A 17,432-nucleotide genomic window follows, 5' to 3' on the forward strand; every position below is an offset into this window, starting at 1 on the left:
AAATACAAGGAGATGACACAATTACCCTCAGAGTTCCAGTGCAGAGCAATGGCTTTACAATCTCAAGCTCAGGCCATCATATCAATTGATCAAGAAAGGAGAGAATTCTTGTGAAGTGATATGAAGCAAAAAAACCAGCTTGAAAAGAATTTTGTGTTAAACAGTGATGCCCTGATATATAATTAGCTAAACAGCACAGGTTATTTGTTACTGCCTCAATTCTTTATTCTTTCGTTTGGTCATCAAGTGATCCATTACGTGACAAAAGCCAAGAGTTTCCTTGATTTGAAGCCAATCAATTCACAGTTTAATGTTAATCCTTTCAAAGCAACACCACTCAATCTCACTGCCATATTCTCCAATGAGACAGTAAATTCAATGACCTGCAAGTCTTGGACCACACACCCTACAAAAGTTAAGAGACTTCTTTTTCTTCTGGAAGAAAGAGCAATGGGAACACTAGAACAACAGTCTTGGTTGTTGCTATATGTTTGCAGGAATAAAAGAACGTACATGCACAAAATCACGTACCTCAGGATCTTCAAAAACCTCTGGGTCCATATGTAGAATTTGAGGACAAAGGGCCAACAAGTCCCCTTTCCTCAGCTTGATTCCTTTTCCCTCCTTAAAGCTTACATTTATATCCTCTTTGACGAATCGGATGTTCATTGAGGAGCTGCATAAACGAAGGGCTTCATCTACTGCACTTCCTAAAAGCATGAGGTAAGAATGGATGAAAGGAAAGAAAGGAAAGAGAGAAAGAGAGAAAGAGAGAAAGTGAGAAAGAGAGAGAGAGAGAGAGAGAGAGAGAGAGAATGAATGAGTACCAACATCAAGAATTTAGAAATTTCACCTCTGAGAGTTACATCACTTTTGTGTCCATAACTTAAAACTAATTCTGGGAATATCCTTAAAACTTAACATGGCTACTAAAACATAATTAAGAACCAGAATTTCTGCTTTCAATTTAAAGGAAGAAATGCAGCTTCCTGTCAGTAAAGTTGGCAGGCGTGGGTTTTCAGATCCAGTTAGAAAGCCTGTTCAATATACAGTTACCATCCCATCCTTGAAGTCTCTATAAAGCCAACGTCCTTACTTTCCCAGTGGCCTTCACCTTTTGTTCCCTGCTCGAGAGATTTTATGGCTAATTTCCGGCAATTTATCCTGGCAGTTTGAGGGAGAATTCCTATGAGAATAATGTGCATAATTTGCGTAAATCATTCTGATAGAATGCATATCAGCATGTAGCTCCTGTCTGAGGTTGCAACACACACAGTGTAATCAAAACTGACTTCTTTCTAACAGCATATCTGGAAACTGCACTTAGCAACTTGATTCTATCTGATTGTCACTTGAAAGTAGAAAAATTGAGTATCAGCCCATTAGATGACAAAAATTTGTAAAACTCATCACCTGTGTTAGAGGGATTAAAAGTAAGCTTCACTCATGATCTTGAGCACCAGCGGTGTTGTTAAAAAAGGAAGTTTTAAAAAAAACTTCAAGTGCTAATGCAAAGTAAACAGCAACTGTTCTTTCAGTAAACATTAAATCTGCTGCAGCGTGCACAGAAAATAAAGTGGCATGGGATGCTTTCTCGCAGTAGGTTTTTCCTTAAGCGTGCATTTGTCGAAAGGAATGAAGCTTCGGCCGGCTCTGTGTGGTCAGCGCGGTGATTCAATGTGACGTACAGTGAGTCTCTGCATATTCTTTTGGACTGCCTTCGTTACTATAATCAGGCAGAGTCAAATCGGTTTGTTGGTGACGAAGCCAGAACACCACTGCGGATCCAAAATGCAGGCTTGATTGCCACAAGGCACCTGACACGATAGATTCTAAGTGGCAGTGTTTTGGCAGCGAAACTTTGCAGTCTACGATAAAATGTCTACCTTCCACCCTCTTGCTGTGCGCAGCCAAAAGAAAGACATTGTGCATAAACCATTTTACTATGTGCTTGGGAAATGATAGATGACATGTGAAACATTACTGTTTGCCTAAGAAATCAGATGAAACAAATAGATAATTTCATGACTGCACTGCACAACTGTGAAAAGCAAGTGTAGTAGTTAGTGTACAAGCAACATGGTCACGTTCCATTGGCTGAGGTTCGCCCTGGCAGCATGGCAGTCAGAGCCTGATGCAGTATCACAAATGACAATTGGGCAAGCATATCTTACGTAGAAGTTAATCACGATAATGGAGCACAGAATGTGGCTTTGTGGTCAGATAGTAAGTGACAAAATCTGTTATAACTTACAGTACCAGCTACATGTTGGAGGTTAGGCTGCTTTGAGCAATCATGATGATAATTATTAAATGACGAAAGTAATAGATAGATTATGATCAGCAAGGAAGAAACAGAGGCTCCTGTGGTTTGAGCTGACAAAAGAATTTTCTGTGAATCGACTGCACACAAAAATAAAAACAAAATGCAGAAAATCACAATCAGTTTATTTTATACATTTAACATATATCAGAAGCTGACATCCAATTCTCTGGGCAGATCAGCTGGCAGCTTGGAAGTCTTCCATTCAGCACAAAGAAATACTGTAAATTATCCAATGCAGTGGGGCAACATCTGTTTCTGTGCTATACCAAACAAACAGGCAATTTAAAGACTATGATGACATAATCTGTAAATACATCCCCTTGGTTTTCTCATGAACACAGCGGCTCAGGTTGGAGGAAATGCTCCCTTTTAGTTACAGCATCAGTGGAAAGAATGGAGATCTGTACTACAAGCTTAATGTGCCAGACATTGGCAGTTATCCTTGAAGTGAAAGTTTGTATCCATGTAAAATCCTGATAGATTTATAGCAAATTACAGTGAAATACCTTAAAAACTGCATTTTAGAGGTCTACAAGTGCTTTCAAAATGCATTATATATATTCCCCCCCCCCCCCACTTTACAATACTCCAGTTTAAGCAAGGCTGGTTATGTGTTAGCATTCTGCCTGCCTGGTTTAATGTAAACAGCAAGGTACAATAGCCTTTTAAAATCTGTGGGATTTTAAAATCATAAAACATTCTCTATTAATTTTCAACAAATGAATGCTATTTTTTCAAAATGGAGAAATTATCCATGTTAAGAAATGTAACTAATTTGAGTGGGTATTGCCACAAATGACAGATAAGCAAACTAGGCAAAAAAAATTCTGCCAGCTTAAATTGCAAAATAAATATAAAATGGTGATTTAGATACCCAGTCATCTATAAGATGCTTCAACAATGCAGCTCAGTAAGCTGAAAGGTCACTTTTGTCTCTAATGCCTAGAAGGATCATGAAAAATGGACAGTGCACTGAAATTCAATAACATTGAACAGAAAATGATCAATAAGTACTGTAAGAACTACAGCTGCTGATCTTCGTTGTCATCATGTCCAATTTGTCAACCAATAAACTAACAATGAAAAGGAAGTGACAATAAGAAGGAATCATTCCAGAAAAAATGAACTTTTACACATAAAATACTGAATCAAAAACTAATCTATTTGATCTATTTAAAATAATCATGAGTCGAGGAGCAGAGAGGAATTATTATACAGATTTTTGTAGCTAATCCTGTTTGGTAGTATAATTTAATTAACAGGAAGGAAAAGTTCTCAGAAGCAGCATGTTGGAGAATATCCTTTGCAACTACATTTGCTATTTCCATATCTGTTTTCAAGGACCAATTAAATGCCATAATTGCAAATATTTCAGTTGGTATGGTATAATATATCAAGAAAGAGTATGAACAAGTTCAAGACATACTCAAGGGGTATTATGTACTTACATGAACGTTGTAAGGGCTCCACAGATAGTGCTGGGGAAAATAGTTTTCTTGTCCCTGTAATCCATGTACTGATCCTTTAATTTTACCCGTTCTAAAGAAAATATGAAAACCCCCAAAACTATTTGTGTCGGCAGGCCACTTGTCAATCATGATGATGTCAACGATGCCGGATGTCACTGTGCAGCATGTTAGTAAAGCAGCTGCATAAATGGTGGCTGACAGATTGGCAATGTGATTGACAGGGAAGCCAGAGTTTACAAATAGTTCTTGGCGTGTGTCAAAAATCAGACTGCTGTTACTTTTGTTTAAAATATCTAAATGATGGGTATTAAGGAATGAGTTTTCGCCTTGAAAAAACATCCTGTCGATGTAGACTTCGAAGACAGTTTTTTAAAGTATTTCAGATTGAGGACGCCATAGCATTAATTACAAGGGATTTACTTTACTTATTACAGAAGGCCAAGTAACAAAGTGACTGTGAGCATAAATTAATTTTGCAGCAGAGAACGTTTTAAAGAGTGATTAATTAAGCTCACGCCGGAAAAAAATTACATTTATGGAATGATACTTCTTAAAAAAATTGGATTTTCCTCTTTCCTGAGGCACTGAAAATAGACTGTGTATGGTGCTAACACCTAATTGAATCCTCCGTTCAAAAAAAAGGTCACAGAGTTGGGCAGAAATATACTAAGATAAGTGTTTATAGTAGTTTATATCTAGGATCTTGTGTTAAAACGGGTGCTGCACTGTTTGCACTAAAAACTCACTTAATTCAGCACAGGAGGATACAAGTTATGTGCAGCAATCGGAGAACAGCATCACTCAAAGGCATTCTGCATGTGGTGCCCAGGCAGCTCTGATACACACACTGCAGAAACCATGGAAGAGAGTGGCCATAGGAGAGTGAGAGTGAATATTCATACATGCTTGTGTGTGCACACACACACACACACAGAAATGCTCTCCTACACCAGTGTTCACTACCACCCTCTCTAAATGCATTCTTCTCCCTAGAATGCTAAAGGGAAGGTTAACCTAGCAAAGAGACAATAATGAAGAGGTAATCTCATGTCCTTCATCCCCTCTATTTAGAAAAAGACAGAGAGGAATACGAGGGAATGCACTCGGCTGTCACAGATGCACCGTCTGATCTACATCGGCAACGTCATCCCGCACCTCATAGGTAGAGGTACCACCAAAGGAGCAAATCTAATCATAATTCTATCAGGTGTCCTCACTAACAACATTTCATTGTGATCATTACATTCCCTTTGATTTGACCACCAGTAGATACCTTCATGACCATCTGTGCTCTTGTATCACCATAAAAGTACAACTATTTTCTATTTTCTCTGCACATCAAAGCTATCGGAAGAACTCATATGATCACCCAGCCTCTATTCCCTAGAAAGAGCAAAGATGGAATGGGACAGGGGGTGGAGATGTATGGTGAGATGGCGAATTATCTGTCAGCTACTGGCCAAATAGAAATGACTAGGAGCATCTGTCAGCTCCTGCAAGAAGTTTTACAGGGTTAGTGGTCATGACATCCTCTCTAGCCATCTTGTGTGATTCTGTGCAAGGTATCGTCGGTTGTGTCACCACATACCACCAACTGATGTGATATACATTTAAATCCAAGCAACATTCTTAAAACACATTTAAACCTCACAGAGGATTTCTATCTTAAAGATTTCCAAATTACAAACCATTTCTAAAACACAAAGCACAGAGGATCTCCAAGACATAAATACAATTCCCATAAATTAAAAAGAAATACCAAGGAGTTGCAGGCGAACAAGTTTTCAGTCACGGAAACTAAAGACAGAGGAATGAATTCTAGTTTACCCTTTGTTTTCTCCATGCTTCTTGATGTTCCTTTACCCTATTCCTAATACGCCTACACTGTGCTCAACATATGTATCCTTTCTCTACTTCTTGGGTGATTTCACATGCGTAAGATATTTCCTCAGATATCCTTTTAATACTAAAAGTCTAAAAGCATCTTGGAGACATAGATCTTAGCTTTACATCACTAATACTATAAAGCTAACTTCTCTGAGTACATAAAACTCCTAACATTAATAGATCAGTTATTCAATATGCTAAATGATATTATCCACCTGGTCTGCAAGCTTCCTTGAAATAAGCAACTTAATCAACTTTGTTTGGAACAAGATAAATTGAACAGCCCATTGTCTTACACTGCATCCCTTTGAACAGTAATAAAATTCTTTTGTTTTAACTTCAAACTGATTACTGCTTTCTATTTACATTTTAAAAACACAGAACTAACCCTCATTTACAGCCACAAACTAAACAAAGCATAGTTGTTGGAAGTTTACTTACAACTGTTTGTTCTTACACATGGCAGCTGATGAGTTTAGAAAGCAAGCTTTGAAAGATATGAGGCAAGTTCTGAATGAATATCCATCACACTGGTCCAGTCTGTAAAGGCACAGCCAGAGGTGATACCAGGTCTTTCTGCTTCAGTGCAGTTTCACAATCAAGACAGAGGTCTGACCTGTGACTTATTCCAAGATACTGGGTTCATGCTGGCTCCCATAGGAGTAATCCCATCAATTTTGTTCCACCTCCTCATTTCTTTATAGTCCTATAACTTATTCTTTCTCAAATTCTTATTTAATCCTTTTTTCATCGAATATGCATGAAGATATAATTTACAGAGTCAATTAATCGGCCAGTATATTGAAAGGAAGTGAGATGAAACTGGATCAAGAGGAATTATTGAGAGAGCCATGCTCTCTTCTCACTGCTGCCATCAGGAAGGAGTTACAGGAGCCATTTCTCCCACACTACCAGGTTCAGGAACAGTTACTACCCCTCAATCATCAGCTTTTTGAGATAGAGGGGATAACTTCACTCACCCCAACAGTGAACTGATTCACAACCAATGAATTCACTTTCAAGGACTCTACAAGGCATGTTCTTGATATACATTGCTTATTTACTTATTTAACTTCTTTTGTATTTGCAGTTTGTTGTCTTTTGCACTTTGGTTGTTTGCCCAGTTTTCTTATGTGCAGTTTTTCATCGATTCTGTTGTGTTTCTTTGTACTTACTGTGAATGCCCACAAGAAAATGAATCTCTGGGCAGTATATGGCAGCGTTTATTTATTACAACATGGAATAGGCTCTTCCAGTTACACCACACAGTAACCTATGATTTAATCCCAGCCTAATTTACAATGACCAATTAACCGATTAACCTTTGGATTGTGGGCAGAAACCAGAACACCAGGAGGAAACCCAAGTGGTCACATATGTACTTAGATAATAAACTTACCTTGAACTTTGACTAGAATATAAAAGCAAGGACATAATGTTGCTGCTTTATAAAGCATTGGTCAGACCACATTGAAGTATTGTGTGCAGTTTTGGATCTCACATCTAAGGAAGAATCTGTTGGCATTTGAGAGGCTCCAGGGAATTGTTACAAGAACTATCCCAGGAACGAAAGGGTTAATGTGTGAGGAGTGTTTGGTGGCTTTGGGCCTGTATTCAATGGAATTTAGAAAGATGAAGGAGGATCTCATTGAAACTTACAACATATTGAAAGGCTTAGATAGAGTGGATGTGTGTTTTCAGTCATGAGAGAGTCTAGGACAAGAAAACACTGCCTCAGCAATAAAAGGATGCCATTTCAGAAAAGAAACGAGGAGAAATTTCTTTAACCCATAGAATATGGAATCCGTGGAATTCATTGCCACAGGCAGCTATGGAGGCCAAGTCATTCGGTACATTTAAAATAGAGATTAACAGGTTCTTGATTAGGAAGGGTGTCAAAGGTTAAAGGGAGGAATCAGGAGAATTGGGTTGAGAAGGAATAATAAATCAGCCATGATTGAACGGTGGAGTAAGCTTGATGGGCGGAATGATTTAATTCTGCCATGTCTTATGGTTCATGCAGTAGAAACAGGGAGAACTTGCAAATGTCCCACAGACTGCACTCAAGGTTAGGTTCGAATTCAGGTCTTTGGAGGGATAGGACAGCAGTGTATAAGACATAAGTGCTGCTCCACCATGCTGTCCTGTTTAATGCCCTCATTTAACTGCAAAATGCCATTTGTGAGCATATTACTAGCTTCAGTGGACATGGTTATTCTATCATGAGCAGCTAATAGTTCCCCACCAGTAAAATGCTGTCCTGCTTAAGCAGAGATGCCATGTGTGAGCAAACCATTCTCCTATAGCAGCAGCAGAGATATGGTGCATAGTCTTCTGGTAAGATGGTAGTATGCTCAGATGCAAGGGCCTCTCTGAGGTCAACCATAGGCATTTTTGTCTTCTTTTAAATGTCTTTTTTACAATCGCAAGACCATGCTGGACATTAAAGAAGTCAAATACTACAGGTCCACTCTACAGTGAGTTGCTTGTTTGCGAAAGAGCTGGACTTGGTATGGACTATGTGTCAGCCTGAACATAGAACATAGGAAACTACAGCACATTACAGGCCCTTTGGCCCACAATGCTGTGCCAGCCATGTAACCTACTCTAGAAACTGCCAAGAATTTCCACAGCGCATAGCCTTCTATTTTTCTAAGCTCCATATACATAGCTAAGAGGCTCTTAAAAGACCCTATTGTATCCGCTTCCACCACCGCCGTCGGCAGTGCATTCCACGCACCCACCACTCCCTGTGTGAAAAACTTACCCCAACATTCCCTTGGTACCTACTTCCAAGCACCTTAAAACTACGCCCCCTCATGTTAGCCTGGAAACAAGCCTCTGGCTACTCACAGAATCAATGCCTCTCACCACCTTATACACCTTGATCAAGTCACCTCTCATCCTCCATCGCTCCAAGGAGAAAAGTCCAAGTTCACTCAACCTATTCTCATAAGTTACGTCCTTAATCCAGGCAACATCCTGTTAAATCTCCTCTGCACTCTCTCCATAGTATCCACATCCTGTTACAGAAAGGCATTGGAGTCAGCGCACGAACAGTGAGTAGATGTTTTTCTTGGCAATTGCAAAACCCTGCTCTACATTGGTATGTAAAATACTGTAAGTCTGGTTCACCGGTTTAGTGGCATGACTGGCGGTGGGGGAGCTACATGGTCTCAGTTGCAGTGAGGACTATGCTTGTTGCAGAAGTCCCAGAGGAGAGATGCTGGAGGCAGTGTGGTGCAGTGTCCATGCTGGATTGGGGGCCGCCCCCTCCCATTGGTGCTGCCCTCTGGTGTTTGCTTGGTGGAAGTCAAGCTGGAATGCATGTGTGCATTCGTCTGCGGACTGATGAAGCTTGTTCTTGCTGACAATACCCATGCGCCATCAAACAGGGCATGTTACTCAAGGAAACCGGTTATATGCAATTTTTTTTTGTGTCTGTATGTTTACTGTGATCTTATATGTGCTATATTTGCCTTGTGCTGTGTATGACTGTTGAAATTGTGTTTTGCACCTTGGCCCCAGAGGAATGCTTTTTAAAATTGGCTGTATTCATGGGTGTTAATATATGGTTGAAACAATAATTAAATTTGAACTTGAAATTTGCTGCTCTACCGCAGGAGTGAAGGTATGTTTCTCCCACATTCCTAACACTGACTCATTCTTATCATGATCAGAGAGTCCTGTACAAGATACACAAAAAGCAGACTTCTGGCAGAAGACTGCAGACAGCAGGGACACAACACAAAATGACGTAGAGTCGGTCAGTGAGTGAGCTCCAGTTCAGGAGGCTGAATCAATGGTAGAATGAGCTGAGAGCCTGCAGATCACCTCATCAATGTCAACCTAGTCCCAGGAAACTATCTGATGGTATATTCAGCATACTGACAAGTCCCCTGAACAGGAGTACCCAGTCACTCCCACAACAATATCTCAGGCAGCACACAGCCATCCATGTCACAAAGCATTGGCCCTGAACAACTGTCTGAAGATGGCTCACTACGGAAGAGTTACTCTTGAATCATCACACACATTAGTTCACACTCAATGGGAATGGGAGGTACTGTGATACCCAAGGCCCTACAATAAGGCAGAGAGATTTTGAAACCCACATAACCAGTAAAACAGGAAGGACACTTTTCCACCAAAAAAGTCATGATTTTCAATGTCTTATCATTTGACTTTTTTCCCTCAATATTGATTCTGAACACCAAGTGATGTTCAAAATGCTACCCTCATTGATTGTGGTACAGCTACTGCTGACATTGCTCTGGACAATGCCATATCTTGTAAGGTTGCTGATGGAGAGTTGCCATTGCATCACAAGTTGGTCTCATTGAATGGATTGTTGCAGTTTCACACTAAAAAAAAATCCCTGTTAGCTTAAGCACCTTCAGTGATCTTTGGCAGGTGTTTGAGCAGCCTGCAGTGAATTGTGAACCCAGTGACTACAGTGGGCATTCAGTGAAGGCTGTGGAATGCGTCCAGCACTTTCCATTTACGTCAGCAAGAGAGGAAACAGGCTCTGTGTCTTGTGACATCATCAGGTGTGCTGTTCAGCTGCACCAAGCTACACCAGATAAAGTTGCTTTTATGCAAAATCTGAACATGAAGAATGGCCACTAACTTATCTACTCTAGATTTAGAAATAATGAATTCAATTGAAGCAGAATAATTTTTACTTGGATAAAGAGCTGTGATAATTTGTATGGAGCAAGATCCCCAAGTATTCGAATGGAAATCAGAAAACTGCAGATGCTGAAAATCCAAAATTAAAACAGAAACTTCTAGAAACACTCAAGAGGTCAGACACAGTCTATGAAAATACAAACTGTTAATGTTTCTGGTCCAAGAAATTCGAACGGATCTGGGAAAGAGAAATCCAAGTTACTTTAAATAGCAGAAACGGGTCTATCCTTTACTGAAAACTGACTTTTCTTTTCTCTTTCCCAGTTCTAAGAAAAGGCCCTGTTCCTTTTTTGTTTGTCTGAACTGTTGACTGTTTCCAACATTTTCTGTTTTCATTCCCAAAACGGCAAATGCACTGAATAAAGTTAGCCTTCTTGTAGTGATGAGACAAGCGTTGGCTAGAACATACTACTCTCCTCAAAATTGTGCCACGGGAGTCTCTTGTTTCCACCAACAAACAGCCTCCTTCTTCCATTCCCCATTCATGCTCCCTACTTACTTCTTTTCTTCTCATCACCTGCCTATCACCTCCCCCTGCTACCCCTCCTACTTCCCTTTCTCCGATAGTCCACTCTCCTCTTCTATCAGATTCTTTTTCCAGCCCTTTACCTCTTCCAGCTATCACCTCCCAGCTTCTCACTTCACTCCCCTCCCCGACACATCTCCGTCCCCCTAACTTGGGTTCACCTATCGCCCTCTAAGCTCATACTCCTGCCCCTCCCCCAACTTCTTATTCAGGCTTGTCCCCGTTTCCTTTCCAGTCCTGATTAGCGGTCTTGGCCCAAAATGTCCACCATATATTCTTTTCCATAGAAGCTGCCTGATCTGTTGAGATCCTCCAGCCTTTTGTGTGTGTTAATCTTAATTTCTCAAACTTGGGACTGTGATTTTTGCAAATGCAGATTTTGAACTTAAGCAGCAGCCTTAATTTATTTAAGTTTCAAGTGGAGTTTGAACCCACAGGATTCTAAAAGCTGTAGGTAAAAGTAAGTAAGCTGTGTTAGAAAAATAGAGGGCTATGGGTAACCCTAGGTAATTTCTAAAGTAAGTACATGTTTGGTACAGCATTGTGGGCCGAAGGGTCTATATTGTGCTGTTGGTTTTCTATGTTTCTCGTAAAAACAGATTGCCATATCAAGGACATCAGTGAATGCTAGAGTGACAGGTTACCGTACTTAATAACTCCACGCTATCAAGACACCTAGAAGTTAGGTTCTATCACAATGCCTTTTGAGTGTCCCAATTCTAAAATGCTGGGCATTTAAAATTTTGCTGCTTCCTGAAGCAGGCGAGAAGCTGGTGTCAGATAAGGTGTGATTGCTGTTCTCAAATCAGACCATGCATTTCCTTAGAGAATTTTTTTTTCCGTTTTGCTGACTCCCAAGATTAAAAGGATCATATGTCTTCATTTCTCATTCCAAAATGGACGTCAGATTCAATATAAAGATTTAACACATTGTGTACTGGATGGCTTCTAGCTTAAATTGTGCTTCATTATAGAGTTTGTTTTAGAAAAGATTTAGTTATCATCCAAAGAGGTAAGAATTATTAGAATGAAAAACAGAAACAGAAAGAAAACAAATGAAGCCATCAGTGAAGGAATAGGCATTGCAAATGCTAATTTTATATAGGATTCCAAACACCAACTCTTCAAAATGACAGCTATAAATTTGAGCAGTACTTAACAAAAGGAAATTACTAAACTTTGCCATAGTATATTCAGAATTCTATTGATTCAATCTGTATGCAAAATTATGTGGCCAGGAACTTTGAACCTGACGTATCCTGGATTAATTTTGCCTTATCAGAAACAGGGTGAGTGCAGTACAAGAAGTGCACTAACACTACAATGCAAATAGTTCACTACATGAACACCAGGTTAAGTCCTTCAAAATTATATTTAAAATAAATGAAATTTTAATTTTAATTGCTACAGTTCTCAAACTGAAAGAAAAACTCAGCCACTCACGATGGAGAATCTGTCTTTAATTAAGCAATCCCACACACCCAGTATTGAGCAGGTTTCAAAGAGACAATTAGGACCAACACCTTAGAAGCCCTAGTTCTGCTTTGTATTCACTGGTGGAGCAGACTCATGAGGTGTACCGGTGTTTGTTGGTAATTAAACTATCTCCATTGTGTATAAGGAAATGCACAATGAAAAAGTGAAAATAGCTATCTATGGTATCGTCCACATTTTTCAAGTAATACTGTAATTTCCATTTTCCAGTTCCAAAGTAGAATGAGTTACCTAAGGTCACCATGCTGTCTAGAACTTCTTTGCTGAGGGCGATATTGAAGTCAGGGCTTGGCCGCTGGCCTACTGCCTGTAACACGTGGTCAATTTCATCTCGCACAGCTGCATGGGCTTCTGGGTTCTTCACAATGTAATATAGGGTCCAGAACGCAGCTGGAACCGTGTTTCCAACAGCAGCCCACAGTAAGGTAAAATGATGTGCTGTGAGAAAATAAGTGAAAAGGAAGATTAATAGCATTTATTACACTGATTAGATTTGCAGTGTGCTAATTAAAAGATGTTAGGACAAAGACCCAGCCAAGGATCAGTGAATGCTAATGAGGACCAATAGGCTTCTAAAGTCTAATTTTCTGCTTAATGAGGACAGTTTCAAAGTAATGTTACATTGAAGGCGGGAGGGATAGATGTAGCTCTGTTAAATCTGCCTCATTATCAGCAATAAGTGCCTTTTTTACCACATCAGCAAAAAGTTGAATTCAATTATCACAGAAGGCTTTTGCAGGCTGAAGATATTACAATATCAACCCATTCCAAATATTATTAAAAAAATTCCTTCAAGGTCACACCATCGTCATCTTCTTTACATAAGATTTCATAATTTTTGAGCTTTTAGTCTAAATTAAGATTTTTGCCTTTCTTGGTATTTGTCATGAATATTGACTGGTGCATGCACCTCAAGCTTCCTTTCCTCCATCACTGCATAACAATTCGATTCATTGGTGCACAGGTTCTTTTAAAGATCTACTCTCCCCTCTTGATTGTTCTGTGTGCCTGGGTAACCCAATGGACCAGGTCCCAGAAAAGAAATTCTTCTCCATTACACACACAGAACAAATGCAAGACCACATATGGTATGAACTTCACACATCTAAATCCTTTTTCAAAATTTCCCCTTTCTAGGTACAACCATAGCCTCCATATATTCCTTCCTCTCTTTGGTTTTCATTTGGTAAAGTGACCAGCCAAGTCAGAAAATATACAAACACACAGAATGTCAAACCATGGCACAGCAGTGGAATGGGGACCTAGTATGTACAATGACAACACCAAAAATGTGGGAGGAGGTAGTTTGCAAAAAGGGCTTATGCCCATTAACAGAGAAAAATTCAGGGTGTTGGGATGAGTCAGTGAGAATGAGGGGATAGAACAGACAGCCTTCAAAACCAATGCTGAAATCGTATTGAGTATCCTCATTATTACTTCCGAAAAATCTGCCCTACTGTGATTTCCATTTTTAATATTAGGCTCCTTATTGTCTCTCAGAGAAACTGGTTATTGATGAACTATGAAATATTTTGGGGTGTATTGATAGTCTATGAAGATTCTTTTCAAGAACCAATATTATTTATTTTCTACTTATGCTCATTAGTCCGAGACAAGAAGTTCAGTGCTACATTTCAGCTGCAAAGGCACAGCATTCAATTTTATTATGACAGTGATTTCAATTACATGTGAAACCATCGCTCTTATCATGCATGTTTTATAAGTTTTTCTATAAGAAGAAATTAGCAGAATGACATAGCATCTTGGGATATCAGAGTACTATGGTGTCACGCAGCTGAAAGAACCGATTTGTTCATCTTTTTGCTTACCTGCTTTCTGATCATCCTGAAGATATGAATAGCCATCAAGAAAGTCTTTTCTGGCTTGTATTACTTTTGCCATATTTAGCCGTTGGTCCAATTCCTTTGATGTAAAGTAACTAATCAGTTCCTTGCGAATTCTTTTTGTGTTTCCTAGAAGTTCAATGGGAATCCTTGCAGCCAGGTACATAAGCATTTGGTCAAACTTAAGGAATTTCTCCCTTAGTTCAGCAATTTTTTTTTGTTCATCCTTTGGTGCTTTTCCATACAGAGATACATAACTGGCTTCAATGATGATTCGGCAACAAAAGTCATACATGTATTCAATTCTCCATTCTGTTGATCCCACCTGCTCTTGTCTCATTATGTTCTGAAGATTTTCAGTCGTACTTTTATGCAAAATAATTAACTCATCCCCCTGTAAGTAGTTATAGAGCTTGCGAATCTCTTCGAAGGATACGGGAATTTTGGGGTCACTCATTAAAGGGTGACCAAATACTCTTGCTGAAAGTGTTGTTGAAAATTCTTGGAAGTCTAATTGTTTCCCAAGCTGAATGACTAACTGGTAAAGGAATGGATCTAAGATAAAAGTAATATATTTGCCTGTAAGAAATAAAACAATAGCTGTTAGCATGTTAAACCTCTTAGCTTAAGATCTGACTTGCAGCTCTCTCCAATAAAGCTGTAAATATGATGACTTATTGGTGACACTATATTTTGACTGGATTTAATCCACTCCATCCCTCCAAAAAAAATCAAGTTGTGCCAGAAAAAAATAGCAAAATGCTGCAAGAACCATTGGACAGGAATCCTGTTCTTTTTGCCTTCTGCACACCTAATGATATACAATAAAACTCTGCCCACTGTGATGCAAGTGACCTACATTCTAGTGCTTACTTTTGATTTAATTTGTCAGATTACTACCAAAAAAAAACTATTAATATAGTACAATTTGTCTCTAAAATTATCTATTTGCATCCTTTTGGGATTGTCTTCAATTTTTGACATCATTGAAGACATCCTTCTGGTCCAAAATCTCTCCACCATCTCTCAACCATACGAACGAGGCTCCCTTCTTACTTTACACTTTATTGTCACCAAACAATTGATACTAGACCGTACGATCATCACAGCGATATTTGATTCTGTGCTTTACACTCCCTGGAGTACAAATCGATAGTAAATATGAAAAATTTAAATTATAAATCATAAATAGAAAATAGAAAAGGGAAAGTAAGGGAGTGCAAAAAAAAAATGAGAGGCAGGTCCGGATATTTGGAGGGTACGGACCAGATCCAGGTCAGGATCCGTTCAGCAGTCTTATCACAGTTGGAAAGAAGCTGTTCCCAAATCTGACCCATCCAATAGTAGCTACAGGAGTGCAGGCACTGGCATCATCACTCAAAAACACCTCAACTATTTATATTTGAGTCCTCCTATTTCTCTCACATGCAATTCTCTCACCAGCATCATCTGAAAATCAGTCATTTCCACCCTCACCTATTACACCCATCTATATCTCACCATTACCTTGTTTGACCTGTTCTTCTTAAACAATCAAAAGATTTCCTCCAGTCTTGCTGGACTGAGTGTTCTACCCAGAATTCCTCTCACTGTCTCCATAAGACCACAAGACATAGGAGCAGAATTAGGCCATTCAGCTCATTGGGTCTGCTCAACCATTCAAACATGACTGATTTATTTTTCCTGTCAACCCCATTCTCCTGCCTTCTCCTCATAACCTTTGACACTCTTACTAATCAAGAACCTATCTACCTCCACTTTAAATATTACCAATGACTTGCACTCCACGCAACTTATACCCAATAAATTCTACATATTTGCCATCAGCTAGCTAAAGAAATTCCTCCCCATCTCTGTACTCGAGGGAGGTTCTTCTTTTCTGAAGTCAAGCTTTCTGGTTCTAGACTCTCCCACTCTTTGAAACATCCACTTCCATGTTCCAACTTTGCTGGTTTTGATGCTCAGCCATGTCTTGGTAACACAATATCTCCCAAACTCCAGAGTTAAAAACAGATCGCTCTTAACATTTGAGTTCCCTGGCGTCAGAAACTGTGAAGGGCTAAGGAAAGTGGTGATAAGGTAGTGCTGGCTGGCTGGGCCTCCTGTGGAACAGTAAGGGTGCCATGCCCTGGAACAGCCTCAAAGGCTTTGAAGCTGACAAAACCTTGCACCCAGCTTTGCTAGGTCTCAAAAGGCCTGAAACCAGAGACAATTTGAAAACTATTATATTGAAATAAACAAGTTAAAGCCATTAATAATTTTAAAGAAAAATTACCTATGTCTCTATATGCCTCATACCAACATCCCTAAAGTCTCCACTGTAATCCAAAGGACTCAGAGTCTGTGCCACAGATGATTGCAGTTTAAATCCTGGGCAATCTCAGTAAAACTGAGTTCCGTCAGCCAATCCCACTTCACCACCATTTTCCTTAATTCCTCAGTGCCTTAAATCCATTAGTAATTCTGGGATTATTTAACTTATTTTATTTATTTAGTATGTCTGAACAGACCCTTCCAGCCCAATGAGCCACCTATTATACCCTTGCCTAATCACAGGACAATTTACAATGACTAATTAAACTACTAATCAGTACTTCTTTGGAACCAGGGAGGAAACTGGAGCACCCAGAGGAAAGCCATGTGCTCACGGACAGGATATACTGTATAAACTCCTTACAGGTGGCATCAGAATTGAACTCCAAACTCCAATGCCCCGAGCTGTTACAGCATCATGCTAACCACTACATTACTGTGGCTAAAGGCTATCATGTTGATTAAAAAGCCAGTTGAGATCTGGCCTGATATTGAGAGTACCAAACCCATTATTTCCAACATTCAGTTCAAAATTCATTCATAGCATTAGCAACTACTTGAAACCAAGTTTGCCACTTTGATCTACGTGAATCTGATGGAGCATTGGATTGCCTATCTATGACACTGCTCAGGGTGTCTATTTCTGCCTCTTTAACACTGCTCATTTACTCACTCCCTCAGCTTATTTACTGCTGGAATCTTCATACATGCCTTTATTACCTGTAGACTGACCTGGACATCTCCATATCATGTTTTGACTCAGCATAAATCTTGTTCCCTCATTCTCCCTATGACCTGCAGTTTCTGCCAATATATCTCTACCTCCATTTTTAAAGTGTCCACGATGTTCACATTCCTACAGGATCTAGTCCTTTCTCATC

The 17,432-nt window shown here is 39.5% G+C and overlaps 1 protein-coding gene across 2 annotated transcripts in view; it reads right to left on the reverse strand.

Annotated features, from left to right (window-relative positions):
* The window catches only part of LOC134354872 (cytochrome P450 7B1), a 199,922-nt gene that overhangs the window by 13,757 nt on the left and 168,733 nt on the right, over positions 1 to 17,432 (reverse strand). For both annotated transcript variants that reach the window (XM_063064303.1, XM_063064295.1), the window contains 3 exons: positions 14,224 to 14,817; positions 12,626 to 12,832; positions 532 to 710 (listed from right to left, as the gene is read on the reverse strand). In XM_063064303.1, the coding sequence (XP_062920373.1) occupies positions 532 to 710; positions 12,626 to 12,832; positions 14,224 to 14,817 (980 nt within the window). The remainder of the gene's footprint in view (positions 1 to 531; positions 711 to 12,625; positions 12,833 to 14,223; positions 14,818 to 17,432) is intronic.

The sequence above is a fragment of the Mobula hypostoma genome, chromosome 1 (genome assembly GCF_963921235.1).
Source record: "Mobula hypostoma chromosome 1, sMobHyp1.1, whole genome shotgun sequence".
In the NCBI taxonomy this organism is placed as follows: domain Eukaryota; kingdom Metazoa; phylum Chordata; class Chondrichthyes; order Myliobatiformes; family Myliobatidae; genus Mobula; species Mobula hypostoma.